We start from the raw sequence: 23012 nt of genomic DNA, 5'->3' as shown, positions 1-23012 counted from the left end.
AACCGCAACACGCGGCAGCACTAGCCCGCTCTCTCGCGAACGGGCCTCTCACGAGCAGCAAGAAACAGGAAAGGCCTTGCGCGCCCGATCGACCCTGTGTTGTGGTGGCCCGCAGCATATACACATATGCTACTAACTACGTTCGTTTTGTTCGTTCGCTCATGTTTATGTTTTTCAAGCCCTCCTCGGAGCACAACACACGCTCACGCAACTCCCTCCCTTTGTGTGGCCCCAGTCAGCCTGCCACCCCAGCGTACTCGAGCGCTCTCGTCCATTGGCCCCGCAGGACCATTTTTTTTTTGGGAATGAATGTAGGGCCCTCGCTTGCGGTCACGGTCGATGAAAACCCCCGAAAGACACTACACCCTGCACCAAGAGCAGCCGAAGGAGAGCGCGAAAGAGAGTGAATTTTTCGAGCTCTCGGGAGTGCGTGTAGTGAGTTCCTTTGCGTGTTTGTTATGGCTGCAGCGTTTTTGGTCCGGATGAACACCCCGGCCGTCGCATAAAACCGGCAGCGGCGGCGGCCGGTGTTTTCCACCAACTGTGCACCGCTCTCATTCTCTCTTGTGAGTGCTGCTTTCTGGTGTGTTATGATCATTGCATCTTTGCAGACAAGATTTTGGAGACACAGTAAAACATCAGAACGCGTTTTTTGGCCAAACAAGCTTTTTGGAACGTAATAGTGTACTGAACTTCTCTTAGAATATCTCAAATTTCAAGGATCATGTTTAATATGTCATATTTCTAGAAAGCAGGCCGGTCTCGTAGTACAGTCATCAACTCGTGCGACTTAACAACATGCCCGTCATGGGTTCAATCCCCAACTGGACCGTGCCGCCATACGTAGGACTGACTATCCTGCCTTAACCGACAACGGTTGTTGAGCCAAAGAAGAAGAAGATTTCCAGAAAGCGCCGTCAAAAATTTCCCCGAGATTGTTCATCTTCACCATCTTTGTTCGGGATTCGATCGGAGGACCTCTGATGTGTGAGGACACGCAGTTTACCACGGCTCTATAAGACCATGTAACAGTAGATGGGTTTAAATAGCGATATGACTCAAACCTCAACCTGAATTCATTCGACGAGAAACTGAAGATGGTAGTATTGAATGGAGTTGGATTAAACTCTTGTTAAAAACTACAATGAATTCATATTTATTATTCACTTCACAAGTGTAAGACACGTTTGGAAAATATAGAAAATATTTCCGAAGGATCCTACACAAAGAGAGTCAATAGACCTGCTAGAATTCCATTCCAAAGCCATTCCAAGCTATAATTACAACCTCCCTTCACGGTCAATGCAAGTGCACCTTTGCTGCGGTGGACAAAGATTCAAACTAAAACAACACAACACAAAAAAACCGTGCTTAATTGTCGGAAGTAAATCACAATAAATTAGATTCCAACGTACGGGAGGAGGTTATTGTACGAAAGGACAGCACGAGATACAAATGGCTAGAGACTAGAACTCTTTTCTGTACCATCAGTCAAGCGCACACCTTGGGCACAGTTGCTGCAGTTTTACCTTTATGCACTGCAGAGCACCCGTTGCCACTGTGCCGTCTGTACTGCAATCTTTGTGTGCAACTGTGAGCGAACGTGGAAGGAGAGGACAGAAGAAGCAAAAAAACAAGTCCATCCACCAGCCAGATCAAGAGAAATGCACACAGAAACGCACACACACACACACACCCAGCGGAGGACGGGTTAGGACGGATCTGTCAAAACAGGAAAAACAAACCGTAACACAGCTCGTCAGCTCTCCCGCATCGTGTCTGCCACCCTTCTTGTGCTGACCAAACTGAGGGGGCATCAGAGGGAGTTGCTTGGGAAAACGAAAAAGAGTAAAAATAGTCCACTCAGGCTCACACACGCACACACATTCACACGAGGTGGTGTGCTAGGTCAATGCACAACACTCTCTAATGGCTGAGGAGTTTGGATGGGTAGAAGAGATCGTCATCACTAGAGCCACTAGCTTCAAACACCCTCTTACACTATAGATTAGCCAGAGTGCATCAGAGATGCAGTGCCGGAAAGCAATTTTGCCACCGCCGCCCGAAACATCAGAGATGACGACGCAGGTCGCTGGTGGAAAGGGGAGATGGTGAGAGTAGCTCGGCACACCGCACGGATTGACGGGCGAGTGGTGACGATGAGTCATTGGCTGCACTCTGCAACACCAGAGCTTGTTAGATGCATTATTCGGAGGTCAACAGCGGCCGGGTGTCAAGCGTCTCGAAAGTGACGTAGCTGTGGTGTGTGTGTGTGTGTCGGAGGGACGAGAGAGGGTACCATAAAATAAATTGCATCCAAAAAGATGCTGACTAATAACGCCTCTCTGTGCAGTGTGTATCGTGAGCATTGGATTGGCAATTGCCACTAGTAAGATGAGCAATATTGATTTTAACTTAGCTTAAAATAATAATTTCAAAATATTTTTTTTTCAATTGTCTAAGTTGCATCAGCAATTGCATCATATCATGACTGGGAAATTTAAAGATCTTGTTCGACAGTAAACATCATCATTCCAATATTTTACCTCGTTCCATATGGAATCACACGATAGCAAAACATAACCGCGCTAACTGGATTACATTCATTTCAATCTATTTAAAGCCACCCCAACAACGTTCAAACCTCATTAATCGACTAGCGACCGAGACTAGGGCGAGTCATTTTCGCAAATCAACACAGTCAAACCTCCTCGAAAACGCACAATACGTTAATGCAATCCCACTGAAAATCTCCTCATCCGACACACCCCGAACGCACACCACCCTTATCGAAAGCACGAAGGGAAGTGTTTTGTCGCACACTCACACTGTCCGCCCTCTTTTGCGCTATGCTCTCTCTCTCTATGTTTGCCTGACTTTATGCAATTCAATGCATTCGATCGATCGACCTCTTGCCACTTGCTTGCCAATAAGACGACGGGATGAAAGACTCGATAAGCATATTGCACACATGACGCTTCCGCGCCCCTGGCAAAAAGGGAGGAAAGTCTTGTGCGACGTTGCACGCTTCCGTAGTTCCCCTCGCTTTGGAGGGACAGCCTTGGCATTTACGCAAACAAAATGCAATAAAAAGGCGACACTGGTGAGGCAGCAGCATAGGGTTTAATAAATAAATGGATTCTATGAACCTTGCCGGGTGTGGACGCATCCGTCCGCTGCAGCGACGCCGGGGTAGGTAAACTTAATAAAGCCGGAATCGGGATTTCTCCGTGCAGGACACGCGGCTAGAGCTAATACAATTGTGTGTTATAAGGCGCAGCACTGGGGGACGACTAGGATTATTAAATTCTTCATTTACGGGCCAGAGTTGTTTGTCATTTGCTGTTGGATTTTGTGCTGAAATAAAACTTAAAAAACCGCTGTGTTTAATGGGAAAGATTTTAAAGAAACTTAGAGCTGAAATATCTTATAAGGTTATATTACTGTTAACAAAATGCCATGGTTTGAATATTTTGTATACGAATGGTACAGCTTTTGCCACTTACCGTAACGTTCCTTTGAGACTGTTTGCGTATCAGTAGAGTTGTCGTCGAAACGAGTATCTCCTGGCGACTCCTACAAGCAAAGAGAAAAAAACTTTTTTATACACACACATTCACAGGATACAGGAAAATCAATGATAAGAATGCTTTCTTGCAGATTGAATCATTCTTACATGCGATTCATTCGCCTCCTCCCCATTCTTCGTCGCTTGTAACGCCAGAGCGAATACATTTCCAATACCATTATCTTGTCACTGGCAAACCTATGATTTGATGATAGTAGCATCATCCGACGACCGGATGCTCTTCCGGTCAGATTCTGCGTATAGCAGCGCTTATTGCGCTGTCATAAAAACCCCATTCTAGCTTGGCGCGACCACATTCTTACACATTATTCTCTTTCAGAAAGGGTATTACGATGGGACGAAGGACACAATCGAGCGGAAAATAAATCACGTTATCGTACAAGAAGTGATTACATTATCATTAGAAGTGGATTAATATCAAACAAAAGAATTAGTTATAATATTCAATAATTCGTCTCAAATAAGATTATTGGGCATTTTCAATGTATGTTTACGTGAATATTATATTATTGTTTTTATAAAATAGAGTTATATTTGTGCTTAGCTGGCAAGTTTCATCGGTCATTGTGTATCATCCATGATCCATCGGCTCATATCCATCCGCGATAGGATCAACGCACAGACAGCAAATCATTAGCATCGATGCAACTGCTCACGTTTGTCATACTAATCAATTCAACCTCCTTCTTTATACCCTCTTTTCGTCCGTTTGTTTGTCCTACCGTCCTACCACGTCATCCCACAACCGCCAGGTATGCACATTTTTGCGCCGGTTTAATGCGCGGCGCTGTTTGCTTTCACATTTGGACGTGTAAATGCATAAATGCAAATTGTGAAACGTGTCATTCGCTTGGCAGGAACTGTGACGACTGCGTGTTTCAATCAAACGCAGGAAGTAAGGGCATGCAGGGCAATTCTCGATACCATGACCTATCCAACAGCTCTGTCGGTGAATTAAATTGTTCTACTTGGTTGGGCTAGTTTTAGCACGCAGTAAAACTGATAACTAATCCGAATAATCGTCACTTTATCAAAAATAAAATTCCACGACTTGAGGAACTCTTAACCGTCCGTCCGCTGCAGGGGAGCAGTTTCTTTTCTCACGATTCTCTCAAGCGGAGCCGTGAGTTTTATTACTTTCTGTGCTAATCTTATCGCCCTGGCGGTATGCCTTCTTCGCGAGCCGCAATTAATACGGCACCGCGTACCGTAGTCGGGCGAGCAGGGTGCGACTTGTGGAATTAAATATGCAAATAAGCGGACGTGCTACACCGGCCACGGTGGCAAAATTGTGCGTGGGTGCAGCAGCAGAAACTATCTGCCTGTGCCTGGCGTGTACGCGGCAACAGTCGTGCGTACGCCGAAACGGCAATGGCCTCGGGAAAGCGCGCGTACCAATGCGCACCTATAAGAAAAAAGCGGCTAGATTAAGCCGAGACCGGGCTGTGTCTATCGCTCATAGCGCTATAAAGTTTCAGGAGCAGTTTCAGGCAAAACATTGGATCTAAATTTTTGGTTGGTTTTATGTGATCGTTTGCTGTCCAAATTGGGCTACCTTAAGCGTTTGCTACCATGGGACTTATAAAACAAGTTTTAGTAAAGCTAAATGAATTGGATATTTTTAATCCAAATAAAATATGTGTCAACACGACCGTTTTGAAGTGCACATTAGCATAATAAGAATTAAATCGTATGACAATCTCTCAGCGGTTGGTGTGTACAAGAATGCTCTGCGCCAAAACTGCTGAACGGCGTAATTGTAGCCAACGTTCTGTGGTGGCTTTCTCTTGCCATAAGCCGCCCATTAACAAAAACAATTAGGTCAGCAAATTCGTTCACACTCAGGCGAAATCCAGCACAAATGGAATGACATTCAGCTTCGTTTTTTGTGCAACGTTTTTTCATCTAAAAAGTCCCGCATTGGGACGTCCAATTTTCACGGTCAATTCGCCGATAAAGGTGCTGTGCCTGGTGGAATCGAGTTTGTACCAATTATCCAGCATACATACAGCATACATTCCCAGCAGCAAAAAATACACCCTTTCTTTACATCCCTACATTCACAGCATCCTTCCCGAAATGTCGTCCTTTCAGTGCGAGAGATTAAACGGTAGATCGCTCTCGCTCAACACGCTCGGGGTACTACGCTCTCTTGCACGAGTCCTTTTTTATCCCGTTGCTAATACGGACGCTCTCCCTGGTATACAGGCCGTAACTGTCATTTCGTGTGCGCTCAGCAGTTTCTCTCCCCTTCAACCGGGAAAAGGGAAAAAAGGCTGCCACTTCACCCAACTGTCAGACGAGAAAAAGCAGATCTGCGCGTTGTTGTCCTGCGAAAATTTTCGGGGTGGATGCTGTACCTCCATTTTCGTCCTGCTTTCTCCCCTTGCCCTGCTTCCCCTTACACCCCCTCTCTTCTGACTGGACTGTTTCATTGTGCTAGCGATACGCGGGGACACAAGGGTGGGTTTGTAGTACCGAGCCACCATATACATCCTTTTGTCTCGATCGATCGAAAATGTGGAACGTTCGCTCTGCGATGATGCGAAAGGATGCAGACAATTGGTTCTTTTTGTGCGCTTTTGCACTGGTTTCTAGAATGCGGCCGCACCTCTACACCTCTACAGTACACAGTACTGATGCCTTTTTGACATTTTTTTTTCTTTTTACACGGAAATGGGAAGCATCCGGAGTGAACTAAAATAAACAAATGATTTGATTCAATTCAATTGTGCAAGCGGTAAATGGGTCTCAGGGCCGACACGGGGACGGCAATTGGCGTTTGTGCTTGACTCACCTTACTCGCTGCGACGTTGCTAGACGGCCACTAACTGCTGCTGCTGCTGTTGCTGCTGCTCCACGGAAACTTTATCGGGCTACTCGAACCTCCTTGTGTTTGACAAACTGTTTGAGGTGCAAATTGGTGGAGGAATTCGGCACCCGGTCTCGGCACTGCGCATTAAATCAACGTTTCCCTCGGTTGTACGAATCTAGCGAAGCAAAACCACACACGCGGCTCGAGCGGCCCGCTATCGACGGGCGGCCGTCGGGGTGGTACCGTACGATTTCGGAACGGAACTTTTTATCTTGTTATCTTTTGCTACTACTAAACCCCGGACGAATGAGCACACACACACACACACACACACGGGTGGGTACAAGAGACACTTTCTCCAGGTATAGCGCTACTGGCTACACCTTGCACAACGCACTCCACCACACCACACTGGCCCGGGACTGGCCGGAAAATGAACGAAAGCACCCCGAACCACACACCGTCGGGCTGCGAAGCGGGCCAAAGGAAGTGGAAGTTCCCGGTTTTTTTCCTCTTTCGCCACCTTCCCGCACGCACTTAGCACACTGCCTAGCAGCGAGAAAAACCACTGCACCTGTTACTAGACGGCCTTAAATTTGTTGATTTTGAAGCGCACCACAAACAAAACACGGCCACGGCAGAGCGCGTTGGCGAACAAACCTTCAATTGCTGTTGGGAAGGTTCTCCCTGCTCTCTACACGCACTCGACACACGGCTCGCACGCACACAGAGACGCAGAGCAGACTGTGTGTGTGTGTTTTTTGCTCTCTCTTGCATTCGATTTTTTGTTTATCGTGCACCAGCGCCTTTTTGACAGCTGGTTCGGGTGGATTCTTTTTACGCTGCGTGTTTAGTTACATAACTCACACCGGTACTGAGCTACACTGTTCTAGAGTTTGCAAGCGAATAATACGCGAAAAGGGCTTCTATTTTACGGAGCGAAAATAGAACTAAACCACTTCACTGCATCGTCGCTGGTGTACCGTTTTGTTTACGTTTCGTTACGTCATACCAAACGTCAAACTCATTTTGCAGGGCTTTTCTTCCGATTTTGTTCAATACGCAGTGACTCTTCATCAAACAGCTTTGCGTTTTCGATTCAATTATGTTCGTTGAACATTTTTGGCTGTGGATTTTACATTAAATTCATATCGAGAATAACAGATAACCCAATGCCTTAAGTGCGTTTTAAACATGCTTTTATCTGCTATCGCTAATGCACAATTTACACTGGCGCTCATAGTATATGCACGACAAACAAGATACGTCAAACAGTATCGTACAAAAGCCTTGCGATGCCTCAAATTCGGTGAGAAGTTAGTTATGTGATATTCCTTGTGCTTTTTAATTCGCTTTTCTCTGTAAAACATTTTGATAATGTGACTCCTTTCATGTTAAATAGTTTAGAAGAGTAGTAAAGTCAAAATTGGTAAACAACACACACTGCTTGGCTCCTTGGAAAGCCCAACCGGATGTGGTAAGCAGGATAGTGGTTTACAGTGGCTACCATGCCAACATCCTTTGTGGAAATGCTATTCATTAGTTTCCCACGGCTCCCGGTAACGGGCTGGAGTCTTCAGAACGAGATCCGGAGCACTTCAGGCCATAGTTCTCATTTCAGTATGTTCATGCCGTTCATATACGATGTGGCTGCATCAAAACAAGTCATGTGCTTCATCGATTCATCTAAAAATACGAAAAAAGGTAAGTAGCACACACACCGCACAGTATATGGTTGAATTTAAAGTTAAATAACTGTTAGTTTTATTCGGACACCTATAATGTTGCTCTTAAATACATTAATTGCAATAAGTACAATAGAGATTATTGTATAGAGGGAACATTCAATACTTGGAACAAAGCCGAAAAACACAACTAAATATCCACACCATCTACTGCCATAACTGCCACCAACTGCATCGTGCACCTGTTCTGCATTAACCTACCAGATATGGAATAAAATCACTGCCCCAGTGGACTGATCCCGTCCTCCTGTAACGATTATTGTACTTGCTTAATGATACATCTTGCTGAGGGCAGGCAGCAAATCAAACATTTCCCTACCGCTGCAACACAATCATACTTTACAAATTAGGCTCGAAAATATTCTTGTATAGCAATATCCGATCTCACCAACTGGAAGACTTGTTTTTTTTTTGTGCTGGTTTTTTTGTTTTGTAGGGACCACTTAGGACGTTAATAGATTAAAGTACATTAAAATTACCTCACAATTGCTGATATATATAATAGTTGGAAGACTTGGTTTGTGGTATAGCTTTTGCGTGCTGTATAGGAGAGTATATCATGCTTGTTGCCGGCCGTTAATTGTATAAGTTCAACAGAAAGCTTTACCCTACCCTCGGATTAACGTGATCGTTCAGTTAATCTTTAATAATGTTGTCCCTCACTGGTTTGAATTTTGAATCGTAAACACGTTCGTAACGATAATTTTGTATAGTAGCACTTTGACTGCACGTGGATGCACAATATTGTGGAAGAGTTTTCAATACACCATCTTCGCTCCCGGGTGCCTCTCTTTGTTGGCTTATTGTCGTTAGCACTATATAATTGATTCGATTGAAATACACACTACTAGAAGTAGGGGTTTGCTTGTCCCGCGAGCCATGTTTTCGTTTTGTTATGCTGTTCCTTAACCACTCGCTACTTCACATTGCACCGAACCTTTGTGCAGTTGTCTAAGCTAATGTCGTCGAACTTAACAGGGCTATTGAACAGATTTCTTGTTGAGCTATTACCGGTACATCCTTCCATTATGCAGGCTCTTCTAACTTAGATTGTTTCATCGTTAATAGTCCTAGCAGATACGTTATATCTTATGCTCACTAGCTTAAATATGTTGGGTTTTGGTTTGTTCTGTTTCTTCTATATAATATTTGTGTTCAATTTTGTGACTCGCGTTCATGCGTTTTGTATATATATAATGTGTGTGTATATTGTCTGGAAGACTTGTTTCGACTTGCCCTTTTTACGGATGCAATATTCTGCATGCTATTCCCATATCCCTCGCGCCCACCGGTGGATTTTTAATATTGTGTATATTTTTGCCTATTCTTAGTTTCAACAAACTACTGGTTTTGCTATTAGTTCCAGTTTGCAGATCTCCATCCAGTTCGCTATCGCTTCTTTCGTTTACGTTTAAGGAAGACATTGATTAACGATTCAGCTTCTTTCGCTCCATGTTGTGTTTGCGTGCTTTTTGGCTTCTATCTTTCAACAATTCCATGCCATTGATTTCCGTATCGCAGGATCTTGGAAGACTTCAATACTTTGGACAATTCTGGCCCATCCCCGATATGTTCGAAATGTTATGCTCCATCGTGTGATAATTTGATATTTTAGTTGTTTCGCTTGTCATTTGAGGAGGTATCGGTTCAAGTTCCCTTTTGGCCCGGCTGTTTCCTCTTGCCAAGGCTGCTCCAATATTGCTGATGTACTGAAATTTTGAGTTTTTTTCCACATATCGCCCATCGCCCTTCGTCGCAAGTCATGGGATAGCGTTACACTTTTGCGCACTTAACACACTCGAATGAATCTGCCACGGCCCTCACGACAAAGTGTACAATCGTGAACGAAAACATAAAAGAAGAGTTGCAACAGTTTAACAACGTTTTTTGTGTGTTTGTCGAGCGAGAGATAAATGGCAGATGAATTTCAGTGTGGAGTGTCGCGTAATAGGTATCTGTACTCTGTACAAAGCCTGTTCGCCAGGAGGGAAATGTCTCAAACCCCCGGGAGAACAGTGCGCTTAGAACGGCAAACCGATCTCGAAGGCATGAATCAGCGCCGTGCCCGAGTCGTAGATACCGACCACACAGAACAGCACACCGAGAAAGATGATGAAATAGTTGTAAGCCCGCTGCTTCTGATCTAGCAGATGTCCCTTCAGCTTGAGATGGAAGTAGCAGGGCCAGATGAAGCTTAACATCGTGCCAGTGAAGCTGCCGATGAAGCCCATCAGAATCGAAAAGTGGGGAATGAAGATGGCCATCATGATGGTGCCGAGAATGACGGTCAAACGCCAGGCCAGACCCCATACCTTCAGCTCCCCGTCCAGCTCCCAAACGACGGGGAACATCGTTTTCGGCTTGCCGCGGAAGAATGCCCGCTCGAGCAGCTCGCAGGCGGCAAAGTACGGCAGCGGGTAGCTGAGGATGGCCTTAATCACCAGACAGAAGTTCACCAGACCCTTGAACCCGGGCGAGTGCAGATTGTTCGTGATCACCTGCTGCGTATCGTTCTGGAACGTCAGGAAGCAGATGTACCCGAACAGTGCCTTGAACGCGGCCGCCGCAATGTGCGACCAGTCGAGCATCCAGTTGAACTTGGACCGATCCTCCATGTTGCCCTCGAGCGTGGGCAGGAAGATTTGCGACGTGTAGGAGAAGACAATAACACCAAGTGAGATTGGAAAGTTCTCAAAGTCCATTCGCCACTTGACCTTACTCCAGCCCCAGTCGCCGATCTCCAGCAGGCAGTAGCCGACGATGATCGCGTTGATCAGCAGATGAGCCATGGTGCACCAGAACGACAGCAGCGACACGTGGTGCAGCGACTTCAGGAACGCGAGCGGCAGCAGAAAGATACCGCACAGCATCATCCAGGAGCGGGTGTCGAGTGCTCCGTCCGGGAACGAACCAGCCATCAGATCGCCGCACACCACCACGTACAGGATGCAGGTCATCAGCAGCTCGATGATCTGCGCTATGCTGACGACCCGTGCGCCAATCTTCTTGCCGAAGCACACCTTCGCGATCGATACGTAGCTGTCCCGCACCCGTACCGGTTCGCCCGTCTGCGGATCCGGCTCGTACAGACACATGACGAGTATCTTGCCGGTGTAGCAGCAAATGTGCGCGATGCCGACCATGGCGATGATTGCCCAGTAGCCGCCGCGCAGTACGGCGAACGGTAGCGACACGATGAACATTCCCTAGAATGTGTGGGTGTGCAACATTGTCTGCATTAATAACTGAGTGATGGATTTTTTTTTTCGTCACAAAAAACATTCAACAGGATTCTAAAACATCGAATTGTGCGTATCGAGATGTTGAAGAGCTTTTTGAAAATTCCGCCTAAGAATCGTGTTGTTACAAGTACGAGCATAAGATCTGAGTAGCATTGCATACATACCGCATTCTTGTTGTCTAAAACAACAGGCTATAGAGATTAAGGGAAATGGTAATAGGACATAGACGTGCATTGGGAAATGACATGACGACAGAACATAACAATGTGAAGGAACTCAAGGGTGTAATGTTATGAGTGTTCTGAGATGTTAGCATCGTTAGCACCTCATACTCAGTCCGCCATTACCTGAATTGCGTTGGTCACGTTCCAGGCCGCCTGATACTCATTGATCTTTGCCCCACCGGGAGCTTCTCCTTCGCAACCTCCAGCAAAGGTACTGTCCGAACCAAATGATTGCACACTGCCCTGTCTGGGAGGTGGATATAATATAATTATCAACTCAGAATCCACGTCATACATCGTAGTCCTCTTAGGACCTACGGATTCCCCATACCTTGGTGGGTAGCCGCCCGCTTGGTAACCATTTTCGAAATCACCCTGATTGAATCCCGTCTCCTGGTACTGGTTCGTACCGGGCTGGTCCGTTCCCTCCTCCTGATAGTAGGCCTTCGGATTTGTGAACGGATTCAGTGGGTTCATCTCCGTCGTTCCACCAGTGTCACCCGCGGCTGAAGAGAGAGAGAGAGAAAGAGAGGATATAGTGACGATTCTTGGAAACGTACCTTCCGGAACATCTCGGTGACTTACCGTCCGTTTCAGCGAAATGAACGTTCTGTGGTCTTGGGGGGACTTGCGGTGGCGATCGCATACCACTAGCGCCGCCAGAAGCATCGCCGAAGTTGTCACCGGCCTGCTCCTCATAGCCGTTCTGTTTCTGCTTGGCCGGAATCGTTTGGCGTGCCGTTTGCAGGGCCACGTTGAGCATATTTTTCACCGGTGGTAACGGCACCGAGCGTAAATTGTTAAGGAATGACATTTTCGGTGCGGTTCGCTAGGGACTCTATAGCAGGGAGCTGACTTAACGATGAACCTTGTCGGTCACTGTGAACACACTATTCACTGCACAAATGCACTGCTTTTTTATTGGGAATTTACACAGGCTAACACCGGTGTATGGAAGACTTTTCAGTGATTTTGTACAATTTTGTAATCGATCTACATTAATTTCCGTTCATCGTTAAATCTGTAGAAAAGAAAAGAAATAAGGCAATGCGTTAAAAATGCATTAAAGGAATTCCAGCAACAGTATCTTGGCGCTTAAAGGGACCTCTTGCCATCCGAGAGCTTCTCTGGTGGCAGGAAGCTGCTCCAAGGCGACGCACGAGAGCAAATCACGCTGATGGGGGAGATTATTGATTTTTTTACACCACCTTTCCCTTCCCACTTCTCAACACCTTCTCCACACCCATTTACAGCAACCTCTTTCTCACTTTCTCTCTCTCTCTCTCCCGCTTGCTCGACACACCGTAGTAAGAGGAGAGACAGAAAAGGAGACACACACGCATATATCACGAGACGGAAGGAAGCTAAGCATGCTGTGGGGCGCGACATCATGTGGTGCGAAAATTGAACACCTAACGACACAGATTAGTCCAATGGCCACCGCAAAGTTATTTGAAGGAATCAGTTAACAATGAATTTTCACTGCTCCACACTACGTAATCAAGGTAATGACGGCTTACACCCTAAAATTTCTCTTTATTCCCACAAACCCTCACACGACACACACACACACACACACACACACACACACACACACACACACACACACACACACCACACACACACACACACACACACACACACACACACACACAGACACTTACCAACTCCGTTTGCCATAGGAAAACTGCCCTGCAAATCTGGTCCTATTTCACGGCGATTTGTTGGCTTCTATCCCCACGGCCACGCACGGGTTTCACTGGTGGACAAAACGGCACCTTTTTCCCCGTACTCGGAGGGCAGATGTCACTGGTTTTTGCTTGCGGGTGATTTCTTTTTTCTCGGGGGCGCACGTCACTCACACTACCCTCAACCGATCAGTGTGCCATTTTGGTCGGAAGTGAGGACTTTTGCTCCACTTTCAACGTGCCGAAGCAAAAGGGATGCTGGCTCTGATGCCTGTTACAAACGGTGAGAGTACGTAGGAGAGAGCGAGAGTGAGTGAGCGCAGGACATTCGGTCGTGAGATGAGCGAGATGAGATTTTGGGGGAGCAAAGAGCGGGCACGGATTCTTCCAAAGGACACTAGATTTGTGTCGGTGGACGAACCGTGACAGATAAACATTTGAGGTTGCTCTGCTTCAGGAATGGAGCACGTTTTGAAGACGAGATCTAGAGATTGGACTTCTTGAGAGGCAGTTGTTGGAGGGATTGGAACCTGGACGAGAAGGATTTGGTTTGTCAGTTAGATTATGGCATTTTAAATGCGAGAACCTAATTCCAAAAATTCTTGTTTTCAAACTCATCTTATTTTAGGAATTTGTCTAGATGTCTTGAACATATCTCATGATGTCTTGGTTGGGAATTCTTGTTCACCAGTACATGCTAGTCTTCTGAAGTATTTTTCAATTTCTGAAGTACCAGTGAAGAAACAGCCAGACGATGTTGCGTAACATCTCCAACAAAATCTCATTCTCATCTCTTAGCTGGGCCTTAAATATTCTTCTTTAAATATTGTCCTCACAGTGGATCATTTGTTTGTCTCAATTCGAGACAAACAACAAAAAAAAAACACATCTCAATTCAATAAAATATGATCCGAGGTTGTCTGCGCAGCGCCCATTGAAGGTGACATGCCAACGGACGAGTGAGTTCTGTACATCAGACTTCCGTTGATCCATTTCCATGCACGGAACCGGTTTGACCAGTCACCGGTGTGTTTGTTTGCCTCAGTTCTGTTGAAATATTGAAGAGTTTAACGAGAGCCTCTAATTAGTAAATAGTGGCGTTTCTTCACACTTCTTATATAAAGCCCGACACGTCCGACGGATCCACTGGTCAGTCCGTGCATGTGCGTGCGCCGTGATAGCAGCATCACCATGAATCGTGTCATTTTGGTGTCATTTTTGTGCGTCTGTGTGCTCGGGTACATATCCTCCGTCGATGGAGTTCCGGCACGTGGGAAGCAACCGGCCAATAGGTCGTCGGAAGAATCGGGCGAGATGGAACAATCGAACAGCCGGGAGCGTGCAATGGAACGAAAGGGCCCGGGAAAGCGACAGAAGGGACAATCGTCGAAGGAGAGTGGCGAGATGAAAATGAAGCGCCCCCGACCGCCTCCACGCCGAAGGAATAAGAATAGGAACAAAAATCGATCAACGACCACCACCACAACGACTTCCACGACAACGGTTTCACCAGCGACGAACCCTTCGAGCACTGCTTCAGGTTCCCAGTCCACCACGACGACGCCAGCCGCAACTAGAGCAGCTACATCCACTACTCCGGTATCAACTACTTCGGCTATGAGTACATCCACAACTCCGTCATCTACGACTTCAGCTATGAGTACATCTACAACTCCGTCATCTACGACATCAGCTACGAGTACATCCACAAGCTCGTCTTCTACAACGCTTTCAAGCACTACCCAAGGACCATCAACGGCCCCTACGACTACTACGTCCAGCACAACCACAACGGCGAGTTCGACCACTTCTACCACCACAGACCGGGCCCGACCGTCACCACCGACCCGTCCTGGTCGCGCCGATTAAGCATTCATCAATCAACAGTCGCACCGATTGGTAATAAAATACGGTTCACTTTATTAATCATTTGCTTCGTGTGACTCGAACGATCGAAGAATTGCGCGGTATCGTCGTCGTTGTAGTTATGGGGTTGTTGCTCATCTTCTCCAAAAATAACATAGTCACGATCACGTTTTCACCAGATGGCCAGAAGGGTTAGAAGTAGCAGGGTTATTAGAGCTAAACCTGTTGGCTTTTTCCGGTATACAAAAAGGGCTGCCGTAGCATTGTTTCTAATTATCGTGGGATAACCCAAACATGCGCCACAGCCAAAACTTTTGAGCTATGTATCCTTCCAACCATACTTCATAGTTGTAGTTCAGCTATTAGCGCTAAACAGCATGGGTTTATGCCTGGTAGGTCTACTTCAACTAATCTCATGTCTTTTGTTTCCAATATTTTTAGATCTTTTGAGGCCGGTACCCAACTTGATGCAATATACACCGACTTTCATGCTGCTTTTGATAGTTTACCTCACTCTTTATTATTAGCTAAATTGTCTAAACTTGGTTTTGGTGATGGCATTATTAGCTGGCTGTCCTCATATTTAAATAATCGATCATGCAGGGTTAAAACCGGGTCGTACTTATCTGAGGAGTTTTTTTGTACGTCAGGTGTCCCTCAGGGTTGTGTGCTTAGTCCACTTCTGTTTTCTTTGTTCATCAATGATGTTTGTAATGTTTTACCTCCTGATGGTCATCTTCTTTATGCGGATGATATCAAAATCTTTTTACCTGTGTCTTCTTCTTCTGATTGTCTGAGACTTCAGCATTACCTCAATGCATTTGTTCATTGGTGTTCATCCAATTTACTTCGCCTGTGTCCCGAAAAATGTTCTGTTATTTCTTTCTCTCACTCTCTTTCTCCTGTTTTATTTAACTATACTCTCTCTAGCGCTTCCCTCTCTCGTGTTATGTCCATCCGTGACCTTGGTATTATACTTGACTGTCGTCTTAACTTTAAACTGCAGCTTGATGAGGTGCTACTAAAAGCAAACCGAACCCTTGGGTTTATCTTACGTTTTACCTCTATTTTTAGAGATCAAAGCATCCTAAGAATCCTTTATTGTGCTTTGGTAAGGCCTATTCTTGAATACGCTAGTATCATCTGGAATCCTCCCACTATTGATGGCTGTTCGAGAATTGAAAGCATTCAGCGCCTCTTTACCAGGATTGCTTTTCGTCGTTTGTTCGGTGCTGCCTCACTACCTCCCTATGAAACGCGATTGCAGTTATTCAATCTTCACTCTTTAAGCTTCCGCCGCCAAGTGTTTCAGGCTTGTTTTATTGGTGGCTTATTACTTTCTGCTACTGATGCTCCTGATTTACTCTCGTCCATCTCGCTGTATGTTCCCTCTCGTTCTCTTCGTCCACGTGATCCTCTGTCAATTGAAACACGTCATACTCTTTATACTTTCAATGACCCTCTTCTGTCCTGTTTCAGATTGTTTAACCACTTTTACTATCTCTTTGATTTCGACTCCTCTCTTAACTCTTTCCGTAACCGTATTTTTTCTTCTAATTCCCTTTAATTATTCTCCTTAGTTTTCTTTTACTCTCTTTTTTTTTGTTAAGTTTATTAAGTTAAGTTTAAGTGTTAGTCTCTACGCTCTACCCTTGTTTTTTTCTTTTCTTTTTTGCTAGGTCAAGACTAGGTTAGTTAGGCTTAGTTTTTCATGAATCATTTTGTTTTTTTGTTAGTATTTAATTAGTTTTAAGTCCATTATATTTAGCCTTGATGGCAGATATTGTATTAAATAAATGAAATGAAATGAAATGAAATAAAACGCACATACACACACACATTTAACTTTTTACTAGAGTGTTAGGTAGATAGATCGATGGAAACGGCATTTTTTCCGTTTTGCCCGGAACGGACCTTCCTCTTCGCATCACTACTACTTATCCCTCTGGAAGGAAACTCAAAGAGCAACTGTGCGAAATGCGCTACCTCTCCACAGTTGGAACAGTTTTGCTTTTTAAAAAAAGGAGATACACAAAGTACACATATTTGTCTAGTAATAGTAGTAATAGTATATAAAAATAAACAATTCATTCGCTCTAGTAACTCTGCAATCCCCCATCATGAGGGTTGAAGGGAAGGGAAAGTTTGGACACTATCATACCCTCTGGAACGTGTCCTTTCTTCTGTGTGCTTCCCCTTATACGCACACATGCGACGTACGCCGATCGCTTAACTAATAGTCTAACAATATAAACTAGTAAAATAAATCAAACCATTATCAGAAACGTTGCACGCTTCCACTTTTCGCGCCTGTCCAAAACGTTCATCCCAACCGTTAGGACACTACCGACACGTGCAAGTTCTGCCTTAATTTTGCACAAAACCCTTATATTCACCCTCGTGTGGGGCACGACGTAGTCGAGACGCATACGGAATCCAATCAATTTCGGGACCAGCAGCCCCACCGCGTATCGTGTTGGACGCCATTCGTTTCAATCGAGAAGAGGAGAAGGAGGAGCAGAGGTCCAGTTCATCGCAGTTGGAGGTCGAAAAGCCGGGGGAGGAGGATGAAAAACAAAATCCTAGGGAGCGTAACGAAACGATGACCAATCGGCGCACTCGGACAGCTCGCGGCGCAGATCGATCGGTTCGCCTCATTCCAGCTCGAACTCCTTCTCCCAGCTTTCGTCCGAGTTGGAGGACGACGCTTCCGCGTCCTTCGTGAAGTGGTTCTTGTCCATCTTGAGCTGATCCTTCTTGCCCTTGCCGCCACCGGTCGCCGTTTGCTGTTGCTGCTGTTGTGCGCCCTTCTTGCCCGCGTTTGCCTGTTGCTGCTGCTGTTTGTTATTTACACTCTTTCCGGTGGCACCTGCCGCCTTACCCTGCTGCTGAGACTTGTTTGGCTGCTGTTTTTGGTTATTCGTTGTCTTGTCTCTCTTTCCACCGGCTGCTGCTGCTGCTGCCGACATCGTCGTCGTTGTCGCTTTCCCCTTGGTTTCGGGCTGTGTGGGCGCTTTCTGCGTTTTCTGCGGCGTACCCTCAATGTCGGACTGTATCAACAGCGATTCGTCCACCAGGTCCAGCTTGCCCACGCTGGTCGTGAGCGACTTTTCGCGCTCCCGTATCTCCTGCTCGTACTCCTCGAGCAGCCTGGCCTGCTCCTCCTCGGACAGCTCGATGTTGGTGGCGTCAAACTCGGGCACCTCGGCCCACGCGAGATCGTCGGCGATCGGGTAGGACGGTGTTTCCTCCGGTTCGGTTGCTAATATAAAAAAAGAACAGTTAAATTTTTAATGCTTTTTCCACAGCATCCGCTTGAGAACTTACCTTCCTCGATCGTCGTTCGTCTTGGCTGGTCCGTTTGCACGATCGTTTTGTTCGGTGCGCACGTTTCCGTAGAGTTTACCGCCGCCTTTGCCTTCCGTTCGGCCAGCTCTGCGTTGGCAATCGCATCCTCCAGTAGCGCTTTCTTGAAGAGATAGCTATAAATAAAGAAAAGGCCCTTAGGCTTTTGTACTTACTTTCCCTCCCTAGTCTCGCTTACCGTTTCCAGAAGTTCATGTGAGCAATCTTGGCAGGCACCAGGGCGACATACTTCTCGTTCAGTATCGTGCTGCTGGCCAGATGCTTCGCCAGCCGCGGCTCCGTAAACTGCTCCTGCTCGACCACCTCCATCCAGCGCTTGTACTTCTCCCGCAGCTCGTCGGCCGGCTCCTCCAGGTAGGTGTCGTCGTTGGCCTGCAGCTCGGCCAGATGTTTGTAGAACCCGGTCAGCGTGAGCGTGCCGTCCGCCGTTATCAGTACCGCTTCCGTCTCCTCGTCCTCCTCGAGCGATGGGACGAGCGCTTCCGTCACCTGGCCGAGGAAGCTGCTGAAGCTTTTCTTCATCGCACCGACGGCTGAGTCCGGTTCACCGAGATGCAGTGAACGGCCCAGCGCTTCGGTAGCGCTTGAAGCTTCCGTCTTAACAACCGTCGTTAGCTCTGTCAAGTCATTTTTTACCGCTTCCAGCACTGATGCAGACTGATGACCGTGTTTTTATGTGAGATAAAATGAAGGGGGGAGGGGGGGGGGTTGAATCGCAATTAGATTTTGAAGGGTGACTGCACTCACACACACACCCAGACAATTTGGAGTATGTTGTGATTCAACGCAAACAAAGGCTAAACAGCTGTTCAATAGCGGAGCGCATGGTACGCACTGCGCCATTCCCGAAGACTTACCTTTGTACGGGCCGTGTCAATCCACGAGCCCCACCAGCTGGACGAGCTGGACGAGGCGGTGCTTCCGGTAGGGCTTAACGGTACCTCCGCGCTCACCTTCCCCTTGGTAGGGGTAGTCGGTACATCCGACGGGCCGACGACCGTCTCATCGCTGGGGCTGTGGGAAAGCAAAACAAAAACGTGGACATTAATTTCCAAAATGTAGAAACAGAAAAAAAACATTAAAGTAAACAGTGAAGCAAGTTTCCCCTTGCACAGGCCAACTAACCTTTTATCTGCCATATCGACACACACACACACAGTCAGAGGTCTGTGTTTGTGTTGTTATTTATAATAGGAGTGTGGGCGATGGGGTGGAGAAAGGCGGCACTGCAGGGGTTGCTGGCAGTGGAGCAATAGCAACAGGGAATGTGGCACACTTTGGTGGACAGGCCCTTCCCCTTCCCTTGCTGCTGTAATGGGTATACAGAGGCTGGCCAGTCCGGCAGAACCAAAAATCGATGGGCGGCCTGTAGATGAGGGGTGGAATTGATTTTTCACACACACAAGGTTGCAAGCACTTTTTTCTCTTCTTGTTGCTGGTTGGATGGCCTGCACAGCGCAATGTGCGTCGTGTTATGATTTGGAACAAGTTCCCTCTTCCTTCCTTCAGCACAGATGTGTGTCGTGTCTGGTGGTGATGGTGCCGTTGCTGCTACCGCCAACGATTCGCTTGGGCATTTTGCGTGCTACGGCCGCGTGTTAGCGTGCGACACCCGGATTCCGGATCGCGCAGTCGGTCATCCGTGTGCCCGTGGGTTTCGCAATTTTGTAAATAAAAACGCACGTAGAGGCCAAATGGAAAAGACGGAGCCCGTTTTTACGCACAACAAAGCAACTGACAAGTGCAACGAGGGCGCCCCGGTTGATCAACCGCATTGACAGCGCAGAGAAATATTGCTTTCTTTCTTTCAATCTTGTCCCATGTTGTTGTCTTCGGAAGCGCGAAAAAATGTGTTAAACAACCCTTAATAATTAGGTGCACAACTTCTTGGCTTTTATTTTCTCAAAATAAAACAAACAAATCGAAAAAACAACGTCAACAATACGACGGCGACATTTTCCAACTGGAAACGAACGCACCAGCGCGGCCTCTACTGTAGCAGCTGTCACTTTGGGTTGGCACTGTAATTGTAAACAAGTCACCATTTCACAAACAAAACGAAACGCGCAGGAAACATTTACTAGCTGTTTGCTAGTAGAAAAAAGTCGTTTCTTTTAGTATTATCACTTCGTCCCCCCACATACCACCGATGGCAACAAAAAGCCCGGTGAGTGTGGCCCAAACGGTGGCTGCGGCGGCGTCGACGGCGGCAGTGGCCTCGAGCCAGAAGGGCAAGCAGAACGGTTCGCTCAACATTTCGTGCGACATTCTGGACGATCTCGCCAGCCGGTTCATCATCAATGTGCCGGTAGAGGAGCGGGAAAATTTGATCCGCATCTGCTTCCAGATGGAGCTGGCCCACTGGTTCTATTTGGATTTCTATTGCGCCGAGAACAAGCACAAGTGTGGCATCAAACAGTTTGCGCAGCAAATGTTTAAGGTGAGGAACAGTTGAGTCATTTCCAAAGATGCTTTTCAGACCCAGCTAATGGGCCTTTCTTTCCCCTCAGCATGTGCCGTTCCTGCAGCCGCACTGGCCACACGTGGACACGGTGCTGGAGGACTGGAAGCAGTACAAGCTGACCGTACCGACGTACGGTGCGATACTGCTGTCCGAGGACCTGAAGCACGTGCTGCTGGTGCAATCTTTTTGGGCGAAATCGTCGTGGGGCTTCCCCAAGGGTAAGATCAACGAAAACGAGGAACCAGTCAACTGTGCTATACGCGAGGTGTACGAGGAGACGGGCTACGACATCCGCAAGCTGATCCGGCCGACCGAGTACATTGAGGTGATCGTAAACTATCAGTTCACCCGGCTCTACCTGGTGCCGGGCGTACCGCTGGCCACAGTGTTTGTGCCGAAAACGCGCAACGAAATCAAGTGCTGCGAATGGTTCCCGGTGGACGTGCTGCCCGTCACCAAGCACGACAGCATCGTGAAGGACAACCACAACCTGACCGGCAACTCGTTCTTTATGATATTGCCGTTCGTGAAGCGGCTGAAACGGTGGCTCGAATCGTTCCCGTCCGGCGGGAAGGCGGGCAAGGGAGCGGCCGGCAAGGGCATACTGGCGCAGGCAAGCAATTCACCCGTGTTTGGACGCGAATCGACCGGCAAGCAGAAAATCTACTTCGAAAACAATATCGTCGGCAGTGGAAACAAACAGCAACAGCAGCAACAAGGACAGAAACAACGGCAGAGGCACAAATCGATGGGAGAGCTGGAACAGCAACCGCAACAGCCGATACAAATACTGCAACGTGGGAAAGCGAATGCTGCTGCAGGTACGCCAAACGTTGCCAACCGTTCGCAACAGAAGCAACATCAGCAGCAACAGCAGCAGCAACAGCCACGCGAAGATGCCTACCAATCAAATCAGCGGGCTGCCAGTGTAGTCAGCGAGAGCTACCGGGACTTTTCGCTCGGTGTCGCCGATGAGTCGTCCGCGATGAAGAAGAAGTTCAACCAAACGCTACCCACCTCTGCCCAACCTTCGTCGGCAAATGTGGGCCGAGGTGGACAGAATGCTGCTGGTGGCGAGCGGCTGGTCAAGAGTCAGACGAAGAGAAAACTGTTTGCCAACGAGACCGCACCGGCCAAAGTGGAGACAGAGAATCGAAAGGAGCAGCAGCAGCAGCAGCAGGGGAAGGAGGCGAAGAAAGAGACAACGGATTCGGAGGACGAATCATTTCTCGAGTATCTGCTCCAGGAGGCGCGCTACGACCGTTTCCGGAATGGCGTGTATCAGTGGACCCATTTCCAGCTTGAACATTCAACATTTTTATTTAAACCTATATTACCTTCCTAGTTTGGAGGAGATGAGGATCAAGGAATGCCGTGAACCGATCGACCGAAATTTCACTGCATCGAACGAACATGCTTCCTACAGGGAGCACACGAAGGCGTAAGAACAAAAGCAGAAGAATAAATGAATAATCGTGACTGAAATTTTGCATTAAATAGCACCGCAGCAGCATATTAGTATGATCGCAGTGCAAAAGGACCGAATGTATCCGAATTGAACGTTGGAATTGTGGCGCAGGACGAGGACTGGCAGGTTAGTATAATACTTAAATTATTCAGATATCCTACCGGTGACGGTTAGCTCGTTTGAGTGCGTTTCAGGCTCCTTGGTTTAATTAATTCAACGGGTTTTAGCGATCAATTCCGTGGATTGATGTGATGACTTAATGATCTATTCCAGGCTCGGAATGGATTCGGAATCAATTCCAGGACCTATTTCAGAACCGGATCAGTTCCAGGACTAATATGGGTTTGAGATCAGTTCAAGGATCAGTATTGGTTCGGGATTAGTTATAAGACCGGTATGAGCTGAGGATGCGCTCCAGGCTCAGGATCAATTTCAGGACCTATATGGGTTCGGGGACAATTCCAGGACCTATATGGGTTCGGAATCTGTTACAAGATCAAACGATAATCATTTCAGGATAAATATGAAGTCGGGATGTGTTGCAA

General features: G+C 47.0%; 3 protein-coding genes across 4 annotated transcripts; 1 reads left to right on the top strand and 2 right to left on the bottom strand.

The window, feature by feature from the left end:
• Positions 1 to 8134: 8134 nt before the first annotated feature.
• Positions 8135 to 13657, bottom strand: LOC121599846 (vesicular inhibitory amino acid transporter). Of its 2 annotated transcripts, none has more exons than XM_041927941.1 (5): positions 13280 to 13657; positions 12201 to 12636; positions 11947 to 12121; positions 11739 to 11862; positions 8135 to 11355 (listed from the first exon to the last, which is right to left on the bottom strand). In XM_041927941.1, exons 2-5 carry the CDS (start codon positions 12427 to 12429, stop codon positions 10171 to 10173), a joined length of 1713 nt encoding a protein of 570 aa, XP_041783875.1. In that variant the 5' UTR covers positions 12430 to 12636; positions 13280 to 13657; the 3' UTR covers positions 8135 to 10170. The 2 variants fall into 2 exon arrangements, with proteins under 2 accessions (XP_041783875.1, XP_041783876.1); XM_041927942.1 differs by lacking the exon at positions 13280 to 13657 and adding an exon at positions 12721 to 12835.
• A 644-nt stretch (positions 13658 to 14301) lies between these two features.
• On the top strand, positions 14302 to 22565 carry LOC121598993. Its single transcript, XM_041926395.1, has 3 exons — positions 14302 to 15163; positions 20634 to 20975; positions 21046 to 22565. The coding sequence occupies exons 1-3, from the start codon at positions 14465 to 14467 to the stop codon at positions 22342 to 22344; spliced, it is 2340 nt and encodes a 779-aa protein (XP_041782329.1). The 5' UTR covers positions 14302 to 14464; the 3' UTR covers positions 22345 to 22565.
• On the bottom strand, positions 17188 to 20301 carry LOC121599847 (BSD domain-containing protein 1-A-like). The gene is made up of 5 exons (XM_041927943.1): positions 19661 to 20301; positions 19393 to 19549; positions 18714 to 19192; positions 18497 to 18651; positions 17188 to 18431 (listed from the first exon to the last, which is right to left on the bottom strand). The coding sequence occupies exons 1-5, from the start codon at positions 19672 to 19674 to the stop codon at positions 17824 to 17826; spliced, it is 1413 nt and encodes a 470-aa protein (XP_041783877.1). The 5' UTR covers positions 19675 to 20301; the 3' UTR covers positions 17188 to 17823.
• Positions 22566 to 23012: the final 447 nt, after the last annotated feature.

This window comes from Anopheles merus, chromosome 3L (assembly GCF_017562075.2).
Source record: "Anopheles merus strain MAF chromosome 3L, AmerM5.1, whole genome shotgun sequence".
Taxonomy (NCBI): domain Eukaryota; kingdom Metazoa; phylum Arthropoda; class Insecta; order Diptera; family Culicidae; genus Anopheles; species Anopheles merus.
The sequence above is the reverse complement of the archived record's forward strand: the minus strand, read 5'-3'. Positions and strand labels throughout refer to the sequence as shown.